General features: G+C 43.5%; 1 protein-coding gene across 2 annotated transcripts in view; it reads left to right on the forward strand.

Annotated features, from left to right (window-relative positions):
- The window catches only part of SLC24A3 (solute carrier family 24 member 3), a 270,569-nt gene that overhangs the window by 140,167 nt on the left and 110,703 nt on the right, over window positions 1-19,699 (forward strand). For both annotated transcript variants that reach the window (XM_068940760.1, XM_068940762.1), the window contains exon 3: window positions 14,794-14,870. In XM_068940760.1, coding sequence (XP_068796861.1) covers window positions 14,794-14,870 — 77 coding nt within the window. The remainder of the gene's footprint in view (window positions 1-14,793; window positions 14,871-19,699) is intronic.

The raw sequence follows: 19,699 nt of genomic DNA on the forward strand, positions 1-19,699 counted from the left end.
TGCAATGCAAAATACAACAAAGAGAGTCTAAAGGAAGGGAGGGACAGGACAGGGGATGCCCAAGGTTAGACGCTTCATAAGTGCCTCATTTCAAGGGAAAGGCGCTTTGCAATTTGTGTAGAACTCTGAATATCTCAAATGTTGAATATCCAAAAATCGGGTATGTGAAATATTACAAGCAGCTAAGCCATTAGATATACTAACAAAATCACTGTCCTTTTGATGCGTATTTTATATGTAGATAACATACCACTACAGTATAAAATCGCATGCCTGGCCAAGGTTTCCCATCCTAGAATTGGTTCTATATGGTAGAACTGAGACTTCTTGGAAGATTTAATGAGAGCTGTTTGTATAGGTGGGTAGGCTGAGAAGCTTGCCGTGCCTGGTATTTTAGTCAATGATTTCTGCTGAGTGCTTCTTCCAGGCTAGGAAGGAGTGATGTGCATTGCCATTTCCAATGCAAATGAGCTGCCAGTTCATAATTTGCCATGTTGTACATGGTTCTTCATCTCGTATTTCCATTCCTCCATCTCCCTCCTTTCTCTCCCCCTCCAGCCCATAGAGAACTTACCACTCTCCAAAAAAAAAAAAAAAAAGAAAGACCTCTCCCATTTTGACGATACCATATATGGTTTATCTTGTTCATCCCACCAAGTGGTACCTGCAGACAGATACTTACCTAAGCTCAGTAGTTCCAGTCGTGATGCTCCCATGACGTTGCCTCTTGCCATGATCTGGTCTGACACAGGAACTGATAAAATAACAGTTATCTGTAGTTGAAATGTGTATTTTGACTGGACTGTTAAGTGTCCTATTGATAAGGGAAGCGAAAGATCAGTGGGAAGAAAATCTGTCTGGAATGGCTAAAGATGATAAATCTAACTTCATTACACCTGTTGGTGCCATCACACAAAGGCCCCTCAGCCCGCGGACTGCTCTCCGTGGCCATCTCTGTATGGCTGGGCTTTGGACGTCATCAGATCCTCCTTCCCCTTCCCAGTGAAGATGATGAGCTGTGGCTTTCAGAGGATCTGTTATTAGTAAAATAGAAACAGGCCTCTTTCAGGGAGAGGGAGTAAGGAGGGCTTTTGAGAGGCCATTCAGGCAGAATTGTTTTGTGGTCTTGTTTATTAAAGTAATTAAGTAAGTTCTTAAAAGGCCACTAAATTATGGATGTTAAGAAGAGCAGTTTTAGACTGATTTGATCATTGGAAAGATGTGGGTCATTCATGAGAGAGTAGAAGAGCAACGACCGATGAGGTTGAGGATACCTAGGTCCTGCCTGCTAGCATCCTCACTCAAATTCCAGAAGGGTTGGGTGATTCCTCTGGGGAGGAGGAGGCCAAAAAAAGAGGCCTGACTTTGAATGATGGCAAGGTTCCCAATCTGTGGTGTGAATCTGGCCCTGAGGTAGTTCTGTTCTCCATTAGGAAGCTGCCTGTTTTCAGCCGGTGGAGTGACCAAAGGTTTGCAATAGTGTCATGGAAAATATTGGGGGTCATTTTGTCATCTCTGGTTTTTGGATCTGTGATATGAAACTCTTTGTGGAAATAAGAGTGACCTGGGGAGTACTGCACATTGGATCCTGTTCAAGGCCGGTTTGGACACAAAGGAAAGGCAATCTTAAGGTCATTTGAGCAGAAAGGGGTGCATTATTTTACTTGCAATGCTGTAGTTGGCTGGCAAGGCGGGTGGAAACCTTTGGTCATATTTAGTTGTTTCTGCGTTCTCTCCCTGCTCAAGTACAGTCCAGCTTCCCTCTCTTCAGAGCACTCAGCCAACCAAACACAGGATGCTGCAGACATGCAGGAGTTCAGGGAGAAAAAAAGTCATCTGCTTAGCAAAAGACAAACAGCTGCCACATTTTTGTTGGAGAAAGAAGATGATCTGGAATCCTGCCCGTGCTGCATGTATTATGCATCCTAACTTACAGAGAAAGCCCCTGCGCAGAGCCGAAGGGCGCGCCAGAGCAATTGCATGGCCTCTCCGATGCGTGCAGCTGCCTTGGCTCCTGTACCATGGCTCTTTGCACAGGTTTAAGTCCAGCGGATCCTTTCGACTGCCTGGCAGCCAGTTCTGTAAGGGGCACATAGTTGGGCTTGGCTCCCCTCAGCTGCCAACCCCTTCCGAAAACGGGGAAGGATGCTTCAAATTGCAGCCTGTTGGTATTTCCAACACATCTGCAAAATTTAGCAGCGTCCTCTGCTGCTTCAGTCCCACTTTCAGCACAAGTCGCTATTGCCCAACTCCAGCCCCTCAGTTTTTTGGTTACCGGCACCATGCTATATACCTGAGAAATGGCTTCTGAGAAACGCAAAATGTCTCCAATGCCCAAAAGCCAAGGAGGGAGGATTTCTGGGGGACCGGAGGGCTCGATAGGTGTCCATGAGATCAGCAGGGCTGTGGTGGGTGCTGGCGGGTGGCAAGCTTGCCGATGCAGTGCTCAGCCCTCCTGCGTGGTGGGAGGAGGCATCTTCCACTCTTTCTGCCAATCCAGGAAGCATTGGCCTTTGGCAAAGCCAACTAGACCCCGAGAGCCTCCACAAATCACTTCCGCCACCCAGGCAGAAGGAGAACCCAGATCTCCTCAACCCCCTCTTTCCCCGCTGGCCTGGCTTGAGAATAGACACAAATCACCTGAATGGCTTGCACAAGAGCACTTTCAGGGCTGAGTGGGGTGTGATGGGGCATTCTGGGTGGCTGACACTTGGTGTGAATCCCCTCGGTGGGCTGCTGGAGCTTGTGGCAGCTCCCAGGTGCGCTGCTGCTGCAAGATGCCCCCTCCTTTGCAAGGGTTACGCTCTCCAGAGAGTCTCCAGAAAGTCAAGATGAAAATATGTATGCCTTGTATGCAGATCACAGCCCTCATCTGCTCCTGTCCCCTTCTAACTCTGTTCTTCTTGCTGTTACATCTCCTTCTGGTGGCTCTTTTGTTCTTCCTGCGGGTGAAGAGCCTCTTTAAATAGGAGAACAGGCGTGTTGCAGAAGCATAGCTCACTCCTTCTGAATCTAATATGTTAATTACTCTAGACAGCCTCAGATATCTTCCTTGCAATCTTCTTTCAGTTTCTCGGAGGTTAAATTTGAACGTCCAGAAAAAGTCCCCTGCCAGAGAACTGAGTTTTGCTTTTTTTGCCCAGAAAAAAATGAAAAGCTTCTTTTTCCTTTTTCATGAAGTATGGCAAAATTTTTCACCTCACTAAGAAGGGAATGGGAAGGCTTTACATCTCTTACATATTGCTTAGGCTGTGAAATAGAATTTTTAATCTATCCCTTTCTGTAAAGGGGGGACCTTTTATTATCTGATTTAGTGCATGCTCACTGTGTCAGAAGCAAAGAAATAGATAAATCTTGCCTTTCTCAGTGAAAAATAGTTGGGGCTTTTGCATGAGTGGAAATGTCTTATGCTTGGACTGGTGTCTCTAGGTGTTAACAATAAGGCATCCTACCATGGGAATGTTACTTTTTCCAGTGATACTAAGTTCCTTGTTCAGCACTGGGGAAGGTATCGTCATTTGGGAAAATAAACTTCAGTCCATAATTTTCTTATAGAGAAGTCAAGAGAAGTTATGTATGTCCTTAAATAAGGCATACTCCTAAATGTAGGGTTTAGGGTTTGGGGGGTTTTTTTGTTTTGTTTTTTGCCAGTCTGGTAGTATCGAGAATTTTTGCCTCCCAGAAAGATTTTTGAGGAAGAAATTCTTTGATGGAGTCGCTTGTCATAGCATGATGAGGGCGTGCAAGCAGCAGTGGGCTCTAGGTAGCAGCTGCACTGGTGTAATGACAGCAGATGAGGGGGAACCTTGTGGTAAAATCTGCGAAGAACGCAGATTATAGGGTGTTGATGTTGGGAAACAGGGAGGAAGGAGAGCTCGGGAAGGCGGGCAGAGCAGGTTGTGTGATTGCCATGTGCGTAGATATCCCGTCTGCATGGGTCCTATACCTGCGTGGTTGCGCGGGGAGAGGTATGGGCAAGAGGCGTCAAAGCTGCTGTTGTATGTACATGTGCTGGAGCTTTTGGCTCTTTTCCTGTGCTTGCCACCAGGCAGGTCCCCTTCCAAAATACCACTATGTAAATCAGTGTTAACTATTACCAGCTCTTCCCTCCATAGCGCCCACTTTCCATGGGTAATAAAAAGGGGTGTTGGCATCGATGTACCCCATCAACGGTAAGGATTGTCCTTGGAGAGTGCAACCATTGTTAAAGCCCCTCAGGGCTGTGTGCACTCTTATTTCCTCCTGCTCTCCCTCCTGCAGGAAACGGTTGATTTTCCTAGGGGGCAAGCTGACCCCAAATCTCTTCCTTTAGGCCCTTTTACTTTGAAATGTGGTCCAGCACCTACCCAGACATGCTGCAGGAAAGATTTTAGGTGTTGGTCAGAGCTAGCTTGTGATGGACTTGATGACTCAATTCTCAGCAAGGCTCCATTTCATGATACTAATGCTTTGGATGCATTGGTGGCTACTCTTAAAGAGTTAGCCTGGAATTATTAAAAAATGCTTTTGTTTGGTATGTTTACCACCAGCATCCTTTGTGTTTGGCATAAGCCCATTTTTTCTCTGCACAAACAAATCAGCACGCAATAACCGAAGGAAGTGGACGTGTGCATAAACTCATGGCTGCCTGACCATCCACAATAGCTATTTACTTTTCAGTAAATAGAATTCATTACTGCAAAGATGCGGAGAACGCCATCTGCATGTGCGTTGCTTGGTAAGAGGCAGCCCGTTGCAAAGCTGTTGCGATGGACAGGATAGTGCTGTCAGCCATGGGCAGTGCTGCATGATTTTATAGAAGTGTGCTGTACTCCACACTATTTCAACTGCTTGTTTTCAGTAGTTAAGCAGTGACACCAATGAAACATTAGCAAAATGATATATTATTGATATATCAACATAGATGAGCTCTCTTGAATTATAGATCATGTCACTGTAATGCAGACACCATTTTTACTTTTTCTTGGCAGAAAGAGAAACATAAAATAAAAAACCATTGTTCCTCCCTTCCTCTTCCCCCAGAGGGAATTGAATTGATTCTCATTGCTTTTAAAGACAACTAAGGATTGTCATAGTCCCATTCTTTGTACTGCATGATTTAAAGCTGTTACCATGGGGTTTCATCTGCAGGGACTGGAGCGCTCCAGAGCGCAGGGCAATTTGGGTCTGAGCGAATCTCCAAGCAGTAGTAGTTACAAAGCTAAACATATGCAATAGCAGTTTAGATCTAAATCTCTCAATTCATTAACAGAGGGCATTGAAAATTGTTCTGGCTCTGGGTTGCTTATTTTGCAGGGCATCTCCTAACTGCTGTGTGTGCTCCATTATGAAGGGAGACTTTGGTGGGAATTTTATTCCTCCATAATGCTTTAACATGCCTCTGACTTCTCCCATATTGTATGTTGTCTATGTCAGGGAGTTCTTGGTTAAAATGACCCACCACCCTGGCTTCCCGGGCACTGTGCTTTGTCCTAGATGTTTTTAACTGCTTTTTAAAAGAAATAGCTGAGCTCAGGTAGTGGCACTGAATTTGCAAGCTGGGCCTGAGGCATGTGTGATCTGGGACCTCCTTCTGGCTCCTGGTGGCCATAGGGAGGACCAAGCTCTGCATGCAGCTGGCATTGCTATACCAGGACAAACCTGAGCCCGCTCAGCCTCCTTGCTTCAGCAGGTTCACCCTGGCAGGTTCCTGGGGGCACAGCAGGAGGGACGAACTTCAGCTAAACTCCCCTGCTTATTTGGTAGGGCCTACAGCAGTGTCAGAGTCAGTATCATTCAGGGGGTGCTGTTGGTGTTCAGCAAAATAGGCTAGGCAGCGTGCAAATGGAGGGTGAATGTAATATTATCACTAACCCTGAAGCAATCCGCAATCTCAAGACTGGGTTTAAAAACATGAATTTGAGAGTGGAAGAAAAAACTTAACTCATTGTCTTGAAGTGTTTGTTATTTCCCTATGTTTAGAGCTGACAGCGTGGGCTCAAAAGAGTACTTGTGCCAGGTCACACCGAAAGGTCCACCAAGGCTAATAATATCTCTCCTTGATAGATGACAATAGTAGAAGCGGAAGAAAAGCATTAAGCAAGTGTGCGGTGACAATTCCTGAAGCATTTTGCCAGACTGCAGCTATTTGCTATACAGGGACTTCCAGAGCCATAGGGACAATGCTTAAGTTAATATTCCTGATGGACTTCTTTTCTTCCAAGAATTTGTCAGTTGGCTTTTTGAAGTCATGGAAAATTACGATCCGTGGTGTCCTATGACAGGCCGTTTCGCAGCTGAGCTCTGCATGTGTGCTGCCTGAAGGGCCACTGTGGCTCTGAACCTGCTTACTGTGGGTTTCATCTGATGCCCCCTAATTTTTGTACAGGGAGAGCCAAGGGGCAGTTGCTCCCTGTTCTCCCTCTCTTTGCCTCTCGATTCCAGAAACCCCTGCTCTGCTGTATCTTTTTTCCAGATTGCAGAGTTTGTCTCTGTTCCAGCATCTCTTGCACGGAGGCCGATCCATCCTTCTGGATGCTGTTCTCTGAGCCCCTTACAGTCGTGCTACATCTTCTCTGAGACAGGAGGAGACTACAAGCGCCACCTGAGATGCAGACACCTCGTGCATGTACCCAAGGGCATAATGATGTTCCCTTTAGCTCTGTGTTCCTGGGGTGGTCCTTGCTGATGGTGTACTTGGTTTCCTGTTGCAAGTTGGATGCTCCGAGCCTCTCAGGCTGGGCTTGGGGACGAGTGATCTGTCATCTGGGCTTAGACGAGCGCTAGCACCCAGCTGCTTGGCACCGCCACGTCTGTGTGCATTTTTTTCAAGCTGCAGAAGCATATTTGTCACTGGGACTATCAGTGGCAGGGAAGTAGCGGTGGTATTTGTGAATACCAGTGGTTTCTAAATGTTGGAGTTGGATACCCAGATCCTGTCTTCTAGTGCCCCCATGCAGTTTTTTCAAGTCATGCCTTTCTGTAGGCTTGTTTCCTACCACATGATGGGATGTGCAACCCACTTCTGAGGGGCTCTTGGGAAAGAGGAAGCCAAGTAGAGGCCACTAGACGGTGATTATCCTGGAGAGCTGTATATAGGTATAGCCTTGGCCTCTCTGTGTCACATAACAGGATGCTTAGGGATTGCAGTGCCTAGTTCTTACATGACTTGCCTCTGGCCATGTAAGTCTTGTGAGGACAGACTGAGAAAACGGACAGTGTTTCTGAATTTCTGACAATTTTCTTTGCTGACAATTGATTACCTAGGCTGAACGTCCTTAATTCTTGCTTCTTATATGAAAACCATGGCAGATTTCCCAAGGATTTTCTTGTCCCTAGAGTACCTACACTGGCTATATGAAGACTTTGTTTAAAAATAAATATATATTGCAGCTTCAAAAGCTATTGCTCCAGCAGAGGGATTTTTTTTTTTAATATGTAATCCTTCCAGTGATCTTTTTTTTCTGTTTCATTTAGTAGACACTGAAGTGAAAATTGACGCAAATGCATGGATTTTCTGGATCTTGAGGAAACCTCTAGGAGGTTTCTTTTCAATATACTTTTCACACATTGCTTTGTGCAGCTTGGTCCCATTGCTTCTAATTGATCTGGAGAGCCATAAGGGTAATGCTGCTAAGATCCTCATTTTTAAAGCAGAAGTGGTACTCTGTTGTAGGCAACCTGAGGTCACTTACGCAATGAAAACAAAGAATTATCTATGGTACAAATAGAGGAATAGGAGTTTCCTTCAGTAAAATGACTTCACTTCATTGCAAGAGCTTTTTTTTTTTTTTTTCTATGGGAACCAAATTCCCTTCCCTTGCTTCACTTTGGGAGCTGTGTTGGAAGAAACATTAGGGGTGGAGACATTAAGCAAGGGAGGGAGTGGAGTTGCAGGGGCATGGGGCTTGGGAGGGTAGCACCTCCTGATAAAGTCCAAGAGTGAGATGCAGCAACACCTTCTTTGTGCCTGAGGTGGCCTGACTGTTCAGAAGAGGGGCAAATTTGTATCAGGATGGCAAATACCCTCAGCAGAGCAGTAACACAGATCATTTTGTAAGGCAGCTAAAGCCAAGGCTGAACAGGGCTCCAATTTTAATGAATCGCACACTGATTTAGAATAAAAAGGCAAGAATTTATTCCAATAAGTAACTCTTCCCTACCAAGCATGCATACAAAATGCTTCTCTAAATCTGAGGGGAAAATACTCTTTTGAATGAATGCTCCGCTGAGAGCGAACAGCAATAGGTGCAACGTTGGTATGCATTTCCGGGGGTTAAGCTGGAAGCTGGGGTTAGTTGCTCTATAGCCAGTTGTAGAAAGAAGCGGGCTCCCTGTTCGGCACTGGAGCAGCTACTCTGCTAAAAATCTCACGTCGTGGTGTCACATCCTCAAGTGCTGCCAAAGAGCCAAATTCTTTCCACCTACTGCCGATCCGCACCTTTATTACTTGGGCTCTTTAACAAAGCTAATTGGCGAATTGCTACTAGAGCCATCTAGGTCCAAATATTTCCAAATTCTAGTAACTCCTTTTTGACTAGCAGCTTTTAAGTTGCCAATACAAGGTTGAACTGCACCTAAAGAAAACAGTGTGTTGCCCTGTCTGCTCCCGAGCTTTATTTTCTGAGAACGTGCATCTCCTGAGCTCAAAGCTAAAAATGAGCTGCCTGCCCTTGCAGGCTGGAATTCGCATGTCTGTGGTAGAAATGCTCTCAGTGCTGGATGCTGTAATACTGCTGCAAGGAAAGGACCGGGCGTTGGCGGCTAGCATGGCACCTAATGCCCACATAGAAAACGTCCATGGAGATGCTGAATGTTCGTGAAGATCTTGCCCTTCTGCAGTTTGCAAGCCAAATGCCTGCAGGGTCTGCAGGACAAGAAGTTATGAAATAAGCAGGAATCTTTAATTCTGTGGGTTTAGGTTCATGGACAAGGGTTTTTTTCTTTTTTTTTCTTTTTTTTTCTTTTTTTTTTTTTCCCCAGCTCAATCAAAAAAAGCTTGGCAAAATCTGCCCCTATTTTCTCTCTTTTAAGTGAGGTAACAAACTGTATGAGCTTTTATACTAGCTAAATAGGGCAGCTGTTATTGGAGTGGTGTTCCAGCAGCACCCTTTATTTCTTTATAGAAAGGAGCTCGTGTGTTTTGCAAAGCTCGGTACTCATCTGCACCTGATGCATCTAATAAAAATGCAGCATATTTGAAATTTGCATACATTATTTTATAATTGCATACATTCAAGTGTAAGCCATAAAAGCATTTGTTCCCCGACGATGTTTAGAGAGCACAGTGCTGGACACCTTAGATTTTCTCAGATAAGAAGGTGCATTTCATTACGGGGTGGGGCAGGGGGAAGCTGAACTTGAGAGAGGATTAAATGTTTTTGCAATGCACAGAAGAAAGGGTGGCTAGGATACCCCATCTCCTCCCAGTAGCTACAAGCTTTTTCTATTTTTACACTTTTTTCTGCATGCTTTGACCTTAGGTGTGCTTCAGTCCCCTTGAGCAAGTACAGACTCTTGATAATAGGATTGGATTTTTATCATCTTTGTCTGTAAAGAATTGTTGTGCTAAATTCAACTAGGCAGTTGCGGGAGTGAATGCAAGAGGGAGAGGGAAGCATAGGGACATGCACACACACATGCGTGTGTGTGCGAACATGCATTAGCAAACCATTTTGCATAGTGTTAAAAACATACTTCCCCGTGTTTCTTCTGCAAGCGAGCGATGTAGACCAAGGAGCCCAGGAGGTGCCACCACATCAGGCGGCTTCTCGCAAAGCTCTGACCTGTGGCCCTTCCTTGTGGTGCTATGGCATTGTTTTTATGGCTGTGTCTCTGTTTGGATATCTTTTACTCTGTGTTCAAGGGTGCTGCTGATATTGCTACTTCATTAGAAGATTAATATTAAAGATCCCCTCTGTACTTCTCCAGTAGCTCACGCTAGTTTGTCAGGACACATTACAACATTTTCCAGCGCATAAGAATGCAACTAACAGTATTAAACTGAGCCTTTGGTCAGAAGACCACTTACGAAAAAAGGAACGTCTTCCTCTGCAGATGCACTGTCTGGGTAGGTTGCTTGCTTGCATTAGTAACAAAATTAAGAAGTAACTACTTTTTGCTCAGTTGTTGCTTCAGAGGCAGCAGAGCTGTGAGAGTGAGCTGGGTTATTTTTCCATTTAATCATCTATGGAATTGCTAATTAAATTTCAATTGCTGAAGCTTTATTAATGATAACGATGTGAAAGCCAGGAAAAACACAGCTTGATTTTTCCGACTCCAGGCTGAATGTGCAGAGCTGACCATTAGAAGAAAAACATCATTTTAGTTGTTATTGAGCAATTCAAATCTGGAAATACTGAGAGACACTTGGAATGCCAGAACACCATCTTAACACTTGCTTTTCAGTTTATAACCAAAAGCCATTCCCACAACCTAATTGGCAGACTGTCTTTAAGTGCTTTATAGTCCAATTAACATATAGAACAATAACAAAGCATTAGAGTAAATGAAAGTAGTTTGCCTTTAAATGACCAACAAAATCATATTTGCAGCCAAGGTTATCCAACTATATTGTGTGCTCCTTTCAACTGTTACGCAGATTGCCTGACTTTGGAAATAGAATTGCAAATCTCAGAAAAGTACACTACTCTTAATGAAAGTAAATTGAACAAACTAAATTGCTGAGCTTTTTTTTGGAAGGGCACATAATTAGCTATCAACTTTAAGAGATGCTTGTTAGTGTGTGTCATTTGCAAGACTTACAAGTTTATTGGACTGTAGTAAAAATGTAGATTGAAACTAGGTGATAAAGGCAAGGCAAACTGCAAACATCTTCTAGGAGTAAGCTCGTTACTTTGGAGCTTGTGCTTTTTAATGCTATATGGAGGAAGGAAGCAAAAGCATGAATGCTTGAGCAACCACGAAGGTGGGGATTTGCTTCCATCACCTCTCCCTGCAACCTCCAAAATGTCCCTTTCTTTTCTCCGATTATGTAGAAAACTGCCTAAATTAGGAAACAAACCTAACAGCCACCTAGTCCAGCATCCTACCTCTAAAGCGATTGGTAGGAGATGCTTAGGGAGGCATATAAGAGATGGAGCAGGTAAAGATCAGTTCTTCTGCCGATGCATACCCTTGCTGCCTGCTGGAGACAGGCATTCCAGCAACTGGAGTTGCATTTAGACTATCATGCTTAATAGTGCTGGCAGACAATCCCTGGAAGATCTCCTTTTGGGCCTCTCCTGCTTTGTTGCCTTTCACAGCATCCTCGGGCAATGAATTCTGCCATTTTCTAATGTACTGCATGGTAAACGTACTTCTGCTCGTTTGCAAGATTTGCCACTTCGTAATTTCAAAGTGTGGAAGGAATTGGGGAGGAGACACCGTATTTAGCATGTCACCTTCTGACCATGCAGGTTGCATCCTTTTCTTCTCTGGATGGAGCGTGGCTGCCAGGGGACAACTGAGGACAGCAAGGTGTTGTAGGGCACTAGAGAGATCACGGTCAGAAGAAAATGATCTCAATTATTTTTGAGAATGTAAAGCCTTAAACATGTCTCACTGGGTGGAGGGGTATAAAGAAACTGAAAATCACATCACCCAGTAAGGCTACAGTCTTACAGTGTAGTTGTGTCAGAACAAAGAGACTTGGAGTCCCAATATCGATAATGTGGTCACCGAGACACACGGTAAACCTTTTGTTTTCAGTACAGTTGGTTTAAATTTATTGTGGGAATAAGTGAGGTCAGAAACTGGATTCACTTATCCTCCCAGTGGGCAGTTCTACTGTGTGAAACGGCATCTGATTTGTTTCTTTTTTTTTCTGCTCATATCATTATTCGAAATAATTATGTTTTTGCATGAAGTTTCTTCATGGTTCAATTCTACCAGCAGATGCTCTTCCCGAAGCTTATTAGACCATGAAGTTTGCCTGAATCTTGCAGTATTACCACAGAGTAAACATTTATATCCTTCATTCAGAACGATAATGACTTTGCCTTTGAGTTTGCTGCACGGAAAAAAACTATTTGAAGTATACGCAGGCCATGCCAGTGGAGTGCTTGAATACATGGGCAATTGTATTTATATGGACAATAGCTGTTGCCTTGCAGAGGATCTGACTCTGTGGATCTGCGACTGAGGCTTGGCCACCTTACCCAAACTAACTGAAGATCTTTGGTTGGGCACAGTAAGAGTAGGGGGGAAAATGGGAACTCTTACTCATCGTCAAGGCCATTGGGAATAGCAACTTCACACAAAATTTGCTTCCAACAATTTAGATATGTGTCTGTTGAAGTGTCTTCAGGAAGTCTCCAGCTTGCCTTTCCCCATCTGCATATGCAGAGTTACAGCTTGTGGGGTTTTGTAGTAGTGCTAAGCCTTTCTGATGGAAATTTTTGCAACTCCAAAGACCTGCATCCTTGGGTTTTTTTTAACAGATTTGACATGCCTTGGGCAAAACCATCCTTGCATCACTAGTGCCTTACAGCAGATGTCTTCCTCACCTTGAGAACATCTCTGAGGAGGCAGAGAGAAGTTTGGAGGGGGGAAAGATTAATTTGATCTGGAATTCACAAATTGTCAACGAAGTTAAGAAGCAGGGTAAAGGGAAACTGTTCTTCCTCTGTAAATGTCACTTTCTGCCACTTTCTTAGGCCCTTTTCAGCCCCTAGCTAGTTATCTCTCAATGCAGCAAGTTAGCATCAGAACTTTTGCCGTACAGGAAATTCCAGTATCTTGACATTGGAATTTGTTCAGTGAGTGTTAAATGGCAGAAGGATAGCATGCTACAATGTCTCAGTGAACTAATGTGCCTGTCGTTGGGAACAGCACTTCAAGAAAGTTAGGGCCCATTTGGAGAGTGTCAAGTATTTCCAGAGATCAGTGCATGTTGCCTATACAACAGAGCTCAAGAACTTGGGGCTGGGAAGTCAAGAGGAGAGAAGCTGAGTAGGGAGGCTGAAATCTTACAGCATGAAAATGTAGCTATAGAGAGGAACAAGATGACCTGTCCTCTGTGTTTACTGTACCTGGAACAGTAAGTTATAGGCTTAAAGAGCAGGAAGAGAGATTTAGGTCGGTATTAGGAAAAACTTTCTAACTGCTCCAATAGTGAAGTGCTAAAATAGGCTGCAGAAGGGCAAAATCTCCATCCTGAAAGGGCTTGAAGAACTCATTCTCCAGGTACCTACCAGGAATTACACGGGTCTTACTGGTTCTGTCTTGGGGCAGGGATGGATTAAACAACTATTTGAGGTCTCTTAGTCTTTTGGTGACTCTCCTGTTCATCCTGAGTCACATAAAAAAACTGCTACAATGAAAGATGGCTTCTTTGAACTTTCCGAAGAAGTTTGGGCCTGAGATGTCAGCACTCGTTGAGAGCTGTGGTCCCCACCCTCGTGGGCTCCTCCGTGGCCAGGCTGCATTTCTGGTCATAGAGCTTTTCTCCTGGACCACAGGGGCACTGTGATCTCAGGCAAATTATTTCACGTCCCTGCCTGCTTGTCCCCCATCTATAAGCTGGTACCACTGTTGCCAAATGCTAAATGAGGAAAGCAAGGTTGTCTGCAAAACGCAAGAAGCTTTGTGCAGCAGTGGGGCCAGACTGCATACCAAGGGACTGACTGCTGCTGCCGTTGGCTGCAGCCATCGGCCACTCGGTGGTGGTGCAATGGTTAGACTGTCTGTCCCACGGCAAAACCAGTGTCACATTGATAGGCAGGCTTAAAAGTACCTACTGACCACCTTGGTGCATAAAGGATTTTTGTTTGTACCAGTCCTTGCACAGATTATCCTCTCCGTGGGATTTCTCGCCAAATTTGTCAGTCCTGAGCCAGAACAGCAAAGACAGAAACGGAGACTATGACTTCAATTTTTACTTCGGCCATCGCTCAGGCAGTTTTTGATGTATTCAAGGATGGAAGAGAGAACGTTGCACTGCCCTTTGGGGAGACTTCCGACCGTGCATACGTTTAAATGTAGTGGCTTGTTTATACGAACCAAAAGAAACAGTGATAAAACACAGGTACTATCAAGGTCATATCCAGTAATCCTTGAGCCGTTTTAATTTTTGTTCCTGCATATGCATGCTGGGGTTCTAATATGTCCTTTCCCACAAGAAAGAGATTAGAAAAGAGAAAGTACCTTCCTCCTAGAGCACAGGAAAAGGCTTTTACCAAGTGCAGTAGCTGGGACAAGGGAAAGGCAAGCCTAGACAAAGGGACGATGGCCTTTCTGCTAGAAGAACAAGCTTGAAAGTGCATAGGCAGCATAGCCAAGGGCACTGCAATAAGACAAGTGCTGTTTTCCAGCCGTGCTAATTGCAGCTCCCTACACTTATTCCATGACGGAGCACACCTCCAGCCCCCCATTTCCTAGCTAAGGCTTTCTTAGCATGCAGCTAGGCATTCAGGCAAAATGTTAGTGTGGTTGGTAAGTGTGCCCTGCTGCTGCTCATGCTGGAATCCCCCTTTTCCCCTTGAATATTTTCAGAAGAGTGTAATGCTGCGTGCTCAGAGTTTATCTGCAATCTTCAAGGTGTTTTTGCCATAGGTAATGCTACGGTTGCCATGGAAGCAAATTACACAGTAAACATTCGCGGAAAGGCATATAATTGACAGAGGACAAGTTAAGCTAAACGAATGCCATAACAGAACAAAGCCCCTATGGCCTAGGGTCCCATAATCATTGGCTGTTCTAAGGCTGCCACTCTACAGAAAGACTCAGGTGGTTTTTTTGGTTATGTTACTTAACAGTTGTAGGAGTTTTGAGTAGCTTGATTAAGCATCTGGACTTTTTTTTCCCTTTTTGCAGCTCTCCACGAATTCCCCAATGACATCTTTACAAACGAGGACAGGAGGCATGGAGCCGTCATCCTACATGTCCTTTGTGTAAGTTTTCTGACTTTGCATTTCTTTTCCTATCAGTTTGGCCTGGATACAGTATACTGACAAGCTGATACCACTTCTTATCTACCTGGCTTTCTCTTCTGGCATGGAAACTCAGTCATGGCTGAGAGTGAGTTTTAGTAATTAAATTGAATATAATGTTAATATTTCCTCCTTCATTTTTATGTAAGTCTCTCTTAAAAGCTCCAGTGCAGGCCTTGAACACAGGCATATGTTGCATATGGATAAACTTACGCCAGTCGGCTAAAATGACTTTGTTAAGGCCGTTGTGCAGTGCTGTCTGGGAAGCAGTGCGAGCTCCCACCTCTGTGGTCCTCTCCCCTCCACTGCTAGTGGCCATTTCACCTGGCAGATGAGCTGGCTATGACTCGAGCTCTCAGAGCTGGACCTCTTGGCTTGTGTAGTAGCTTGTGTAGTCTTCTTTTCAGAGGCAGGTTCAGTCCCCACAGGGGCAACCTGCATGAAGATATATTAGGAGTCTTCATCTGAGAGGTAAGTAAAGCCCAAGAAACTCCACTGAAGAGGAGGCTTCAAAGTAAGGCTTCAAAGCCAGGGAGGGGATTTGCCCTCCAGCACTGCTGTGGCAGGGTTGGTTTGAGACGAAAAGAGTGTTCCTGGATCTGCATGCTGAGAGAGAAGGTTCTCTGGCATGTAGAATATGTACAATATATTAAAGGATACCATGGAGTCCCAGCTGCCCACTTTCGCACATGACTTTCGGGGGAGAAATCACTTAAGTGCACCCTGCTTGACTGCTGTCTCATTGTTTTTTGGCTGTTTTGCTTTGCAGTGTTATACTTGGCCAAATGCAGAGCTTTGAGATATGCTAAGTTATACAACAGCCCCTCCCCCCCCCAAACCAAATTCTCAAAAAACAAACAACAATAGTTTTTATTTCAGCTTAAGACCCAGAGGGCAAAGTGACCCAAGTCACCCAAGAGTGTCTTAAAAGTAGACATTGTCTCAGTGAAAGAATGAGACTGAAATGCTAGCCTGGCTCGATGAACCTAGAAGAACGCTGCAAATCTCATTTCTCCTGATAGGGACTGTGCCTGTAGAAGAATTGTATAGCAAGCTTGAGTGTGGTGTTCGAGTAATGTACTAAATAGTTATAAAACACCCAAATCATCTAATAGATGCACTGAACTGCCTGTGAGAGAGGCGAGCTGCTTAGAGACCTCATCATAATTGTCCACCTGGATTCCCTATAACAATCTTGCATATTTGTTTTCATGTAATTGCCTTCAAAAATCAGTTAAATCTTAGACTCCCAACCTGAGGACTACAACTGTTTTAAAAAAACTCATCTCTTAAACAAAATGATTTGAAGACAAGCTTGTTTGAGGCTCAGACAGGGCTTAACTTTTGCTTGAACTTGTTGTGTGCGCAACCCATGCATGTGTTCTAAAATTTCCCCCATAAGTCCTTGTGGCACCCCCTTATGCTATTGCTGTAAGGGAAAGACATTAATGGGGGTCTTTTGTTTCAAAAGTTACCGATAGTATTGATTTTTTAAAAGTTTGAATCTCTAGAATTCCCCTGACTAGTAAAGTTGCTATAATGAGTTTTTCTTTCTAAATATATTGAAAAGCTCCCAGGGCTCCAGCTGAATCCCCTCATGTCAGCTACGGTGGTACCCGTTGCTTTAGTAGGAGGTTACGTGAGTTATCCCAGTTTCCTGGTGAAGTCCTGCTCAGGGGGTATATATACTCCATTAGCAAGTCTGTCTGGAGTTGCCCACCTGGCTGATCTCAATTTTGGCAAGGCCCCAGCTTGAGAGGCTTCACTCTTGCATTTAACACCACGGCACTGGGTTACCAGAGATGGTGGCCATGGCCACCACCATGACTCAGAGACATCACTGCTCTGTGCCACACCTCCCTCGCTAGAGAACTAGAAACGTTTCATTAGGGGAGCAGGGAGTTTTTGCATAATTGCAGGGCTACAGGAGCTAGGACAATTAGAAAACAAGCTAAAAGACCAAAGAAATTTGATGAGGTTGTTGAAATTCTGGAGCACTGGTAAAGCTCCTGTCTGACGTCTCCCAGATTAAAGAGAATGCGAGAACCCAGTTCAAAAAGCTAATTCACCATGCGCCTAAACTTTCATAAGTAGCACCATTAAAGTCAGTGGAGCTGCACTTGCGTTTAATACCGAGCATGCACTAGAGTACTTTACTGTACTGGACTCTGAAAAGCAAAACAGTATATTCCGGGAATTGGGTCAAAATTAAAGATATTCCAGTTAAATTTACATAAATTTAAGATTAGCCTGTAGTTCACTAGATGGTTAACTACTGTTGGAAGACCTTGTGTTCAACAGCTGCAGCAGTCTCACAGAAAAAAGCATTTTCCCTCCAGATCCATTTCTCAACTTCAGTTAGGGCGATGAAGACAGTTCTTTTCTTTTTAATGTCTTTTTAATGTAAGAAGAACTGCCGAGCTGGTACTTCTCAAGGAGGAAGAGGCATTCATAAGCAGCAAAGAAAAATACCTGCTTCTAATGAATATTTTAAAACACCTACTAATTTTTTGTCTGCTTAAATGAGCAGTCATCATTAGCTATGTGTAATGATTCATGCTTTCTTTTTAAGTATAAATTAGATTGTATCGCATGTTGTAATACGAGTGCCTGTATTATGATCTTGCAGCTAAATGACTACAATAATTTGTTGAGTAACATCACTTTTGACTTTGGCAGTCTAAAGTCTTCCAAGTTTCCATGGAAAGATTCAGCTTGGAGATGTTTTGGAAAATGTGCACTGGAGATGGGCTGGATTTTTTGCACCTACACAAGAATACTCTCCAAAATTCATATAAACCATCTCTTGAAGTAATGTCACACTGCAGCTAGTCACCTCGAGTTTCTCTGCAGTCAGTAGTGAGAAAGAGAGAGAGAGAGAGAGAGACACCTCCATAGGATCTTCAGCTCCCCTACCTTAGGTATGGGGTGAAGGCTACAGGTTGGGTTTCTCCCGCCTGTCTGTGGTCAACTCTGTGGGTTCTCCCTATCCCCCATCCCTCCCACATTGACAGGGGGCTGCTTCTGCCCTGCCAATAGCATAGGATGCTGCTTGGGTTGCAAGAACAATGCTGCACCTTGGGATCAAAGTATCTCATTTTACATCTCTTATACATACCTAGTGCTGATTCTTGGAGTAGTGCCATTTTCTAAAGGCCAAAATAACAGAGCTGGGAGATGCTGATATTGCAGCAGTCATGTTTGAAAGAGGCATTGGGGACAGCGTTCATGGAATTGTAAGGGTGGTAGACACGGGAACAGGTTGCCCAGTAAGGTTTTGGAGTCTCCATCCTTGGAGATATTCAAAACCCAACTTGACATAGTCCAGTGCAATCAGTTCTAGCTGACCCTGCTTGAGCAGGGGAGTTGTACTGGATGTTCTCCAGAGGTCCCTGCCAACCTCAACTATTCTGTGAATCTGTAACTAAGATTTGGTCCCCAGTGACCTTACTCATGGAGAAATGTCTGTACCTGTCAGTCAACCTTTACTCTGCTATTTCCTAACTTTTGCATGTTTGATTTTATAACTTCAGTGTTCTTTTACTGTTGTAGTTGGCGTGTCATGCAAAGCATTCTGTAGAATTTCAGCAAGTACCTTCATGCTTATCTTGGCTGATGGTTCTTTCCTTGCTTACATCCTGAATGCTAATTATTTTTTAGTTTATGTTTCTTGTGGTTGTAATGCCCCTGAATCCCAAACAGTTTTTTTTGTGTTGACAAGTAAAAGTATCTGTTCATCATTTTTTAAATTCATGGAGCTATGTTAGCAACTCTTAATCAGAAAATGGTTAGGCCAGATAATGTAGTCTGGAAAAATATTGATAGGTAGTTTGCCTCCTTGTTACTCTATTGTGGATAATACAGCAAACTATCATGAGAGTTTTTAAGAAAGGGATTAACTACCTTTACTTAAATTCATCTCTGCATTTGAAAAACAACTAGCATAGCCCTGTGCAGCCATTCTGGGCAAAATATATGCTTATAGCAGCACTTTACTCTCCTGTAAACTCATTTTTCTTAGATTTTGACATAAAAAATATTTTTTTTAATTTTCTTTGAGTTACAGGGAAGAGTTCATACTGAGACTAATAAAAATATGAGTTACTGAAATTATTCTTCATTCTACATGAGCCTGCTTGAGCAAGGGGGTTGGACTAGATGATCTCTAAAGGTCCCTTCCAACCTCAACCATCCTGTGATTCTGTGATCCTGTGAATCTCTGTGGAATTTGTGTCTCCAAATATGTTTTTCCAGGCTATTTAAAAGAGACAAGGCCTGAACTATATTTTTTCGTTATTACTAACAGTGAAATCATGCACTCTTCTCATACAGTTGACTACGTGAACTATAAATTGGACTATTTTCCAGGCTACCTCAGATTATTATTTGGGCTTCATAAGTGCTCTCAAGGTAGTTTATTTTTCCACCAGCTTTTCTGTCAATTTTGAATAAGCTGAACATGCTTTAACACAAATCAAAATAATTATTTGAAGACTGAAAATTCAAGATGAACTATCTGCTTCAGAAAAAAAAGAAAAATCTGTTTTTAACAAGTACAAGATGTAAGCATCTGTTGTCCCAACAGAGTCGTATCCAATTGCTTCCCCTCTAGCAAGCAGCAAGACAGATAGATACTTCAGTTCATTGGTGCTCTATCATTCTGCATAGCAGTTTTATTGATTATTAAAAATACTATTTTCATTATATGTGTATATTAAGAGATTATATTGTTAACTAAAGTGGTAAAAGGAAAAAAAAGGCTAGATTCAACCCTGAAACTTTAGTAATCT

The sequence above is a fragment of the Struthio camelus genome, chromosome 3 (assembly GCF_040807025.1).
Source record: "Struthio camelus isolate bStrCam1 chromosome 3, bStrCam1.hap1, whole genome shotgun sequence".
Lineage (NCBI taxonomy): Eukaryota > Metazoa > Chordata > Aves > Struthioniformes > Struthionidae > Struthio > Struthio camelus.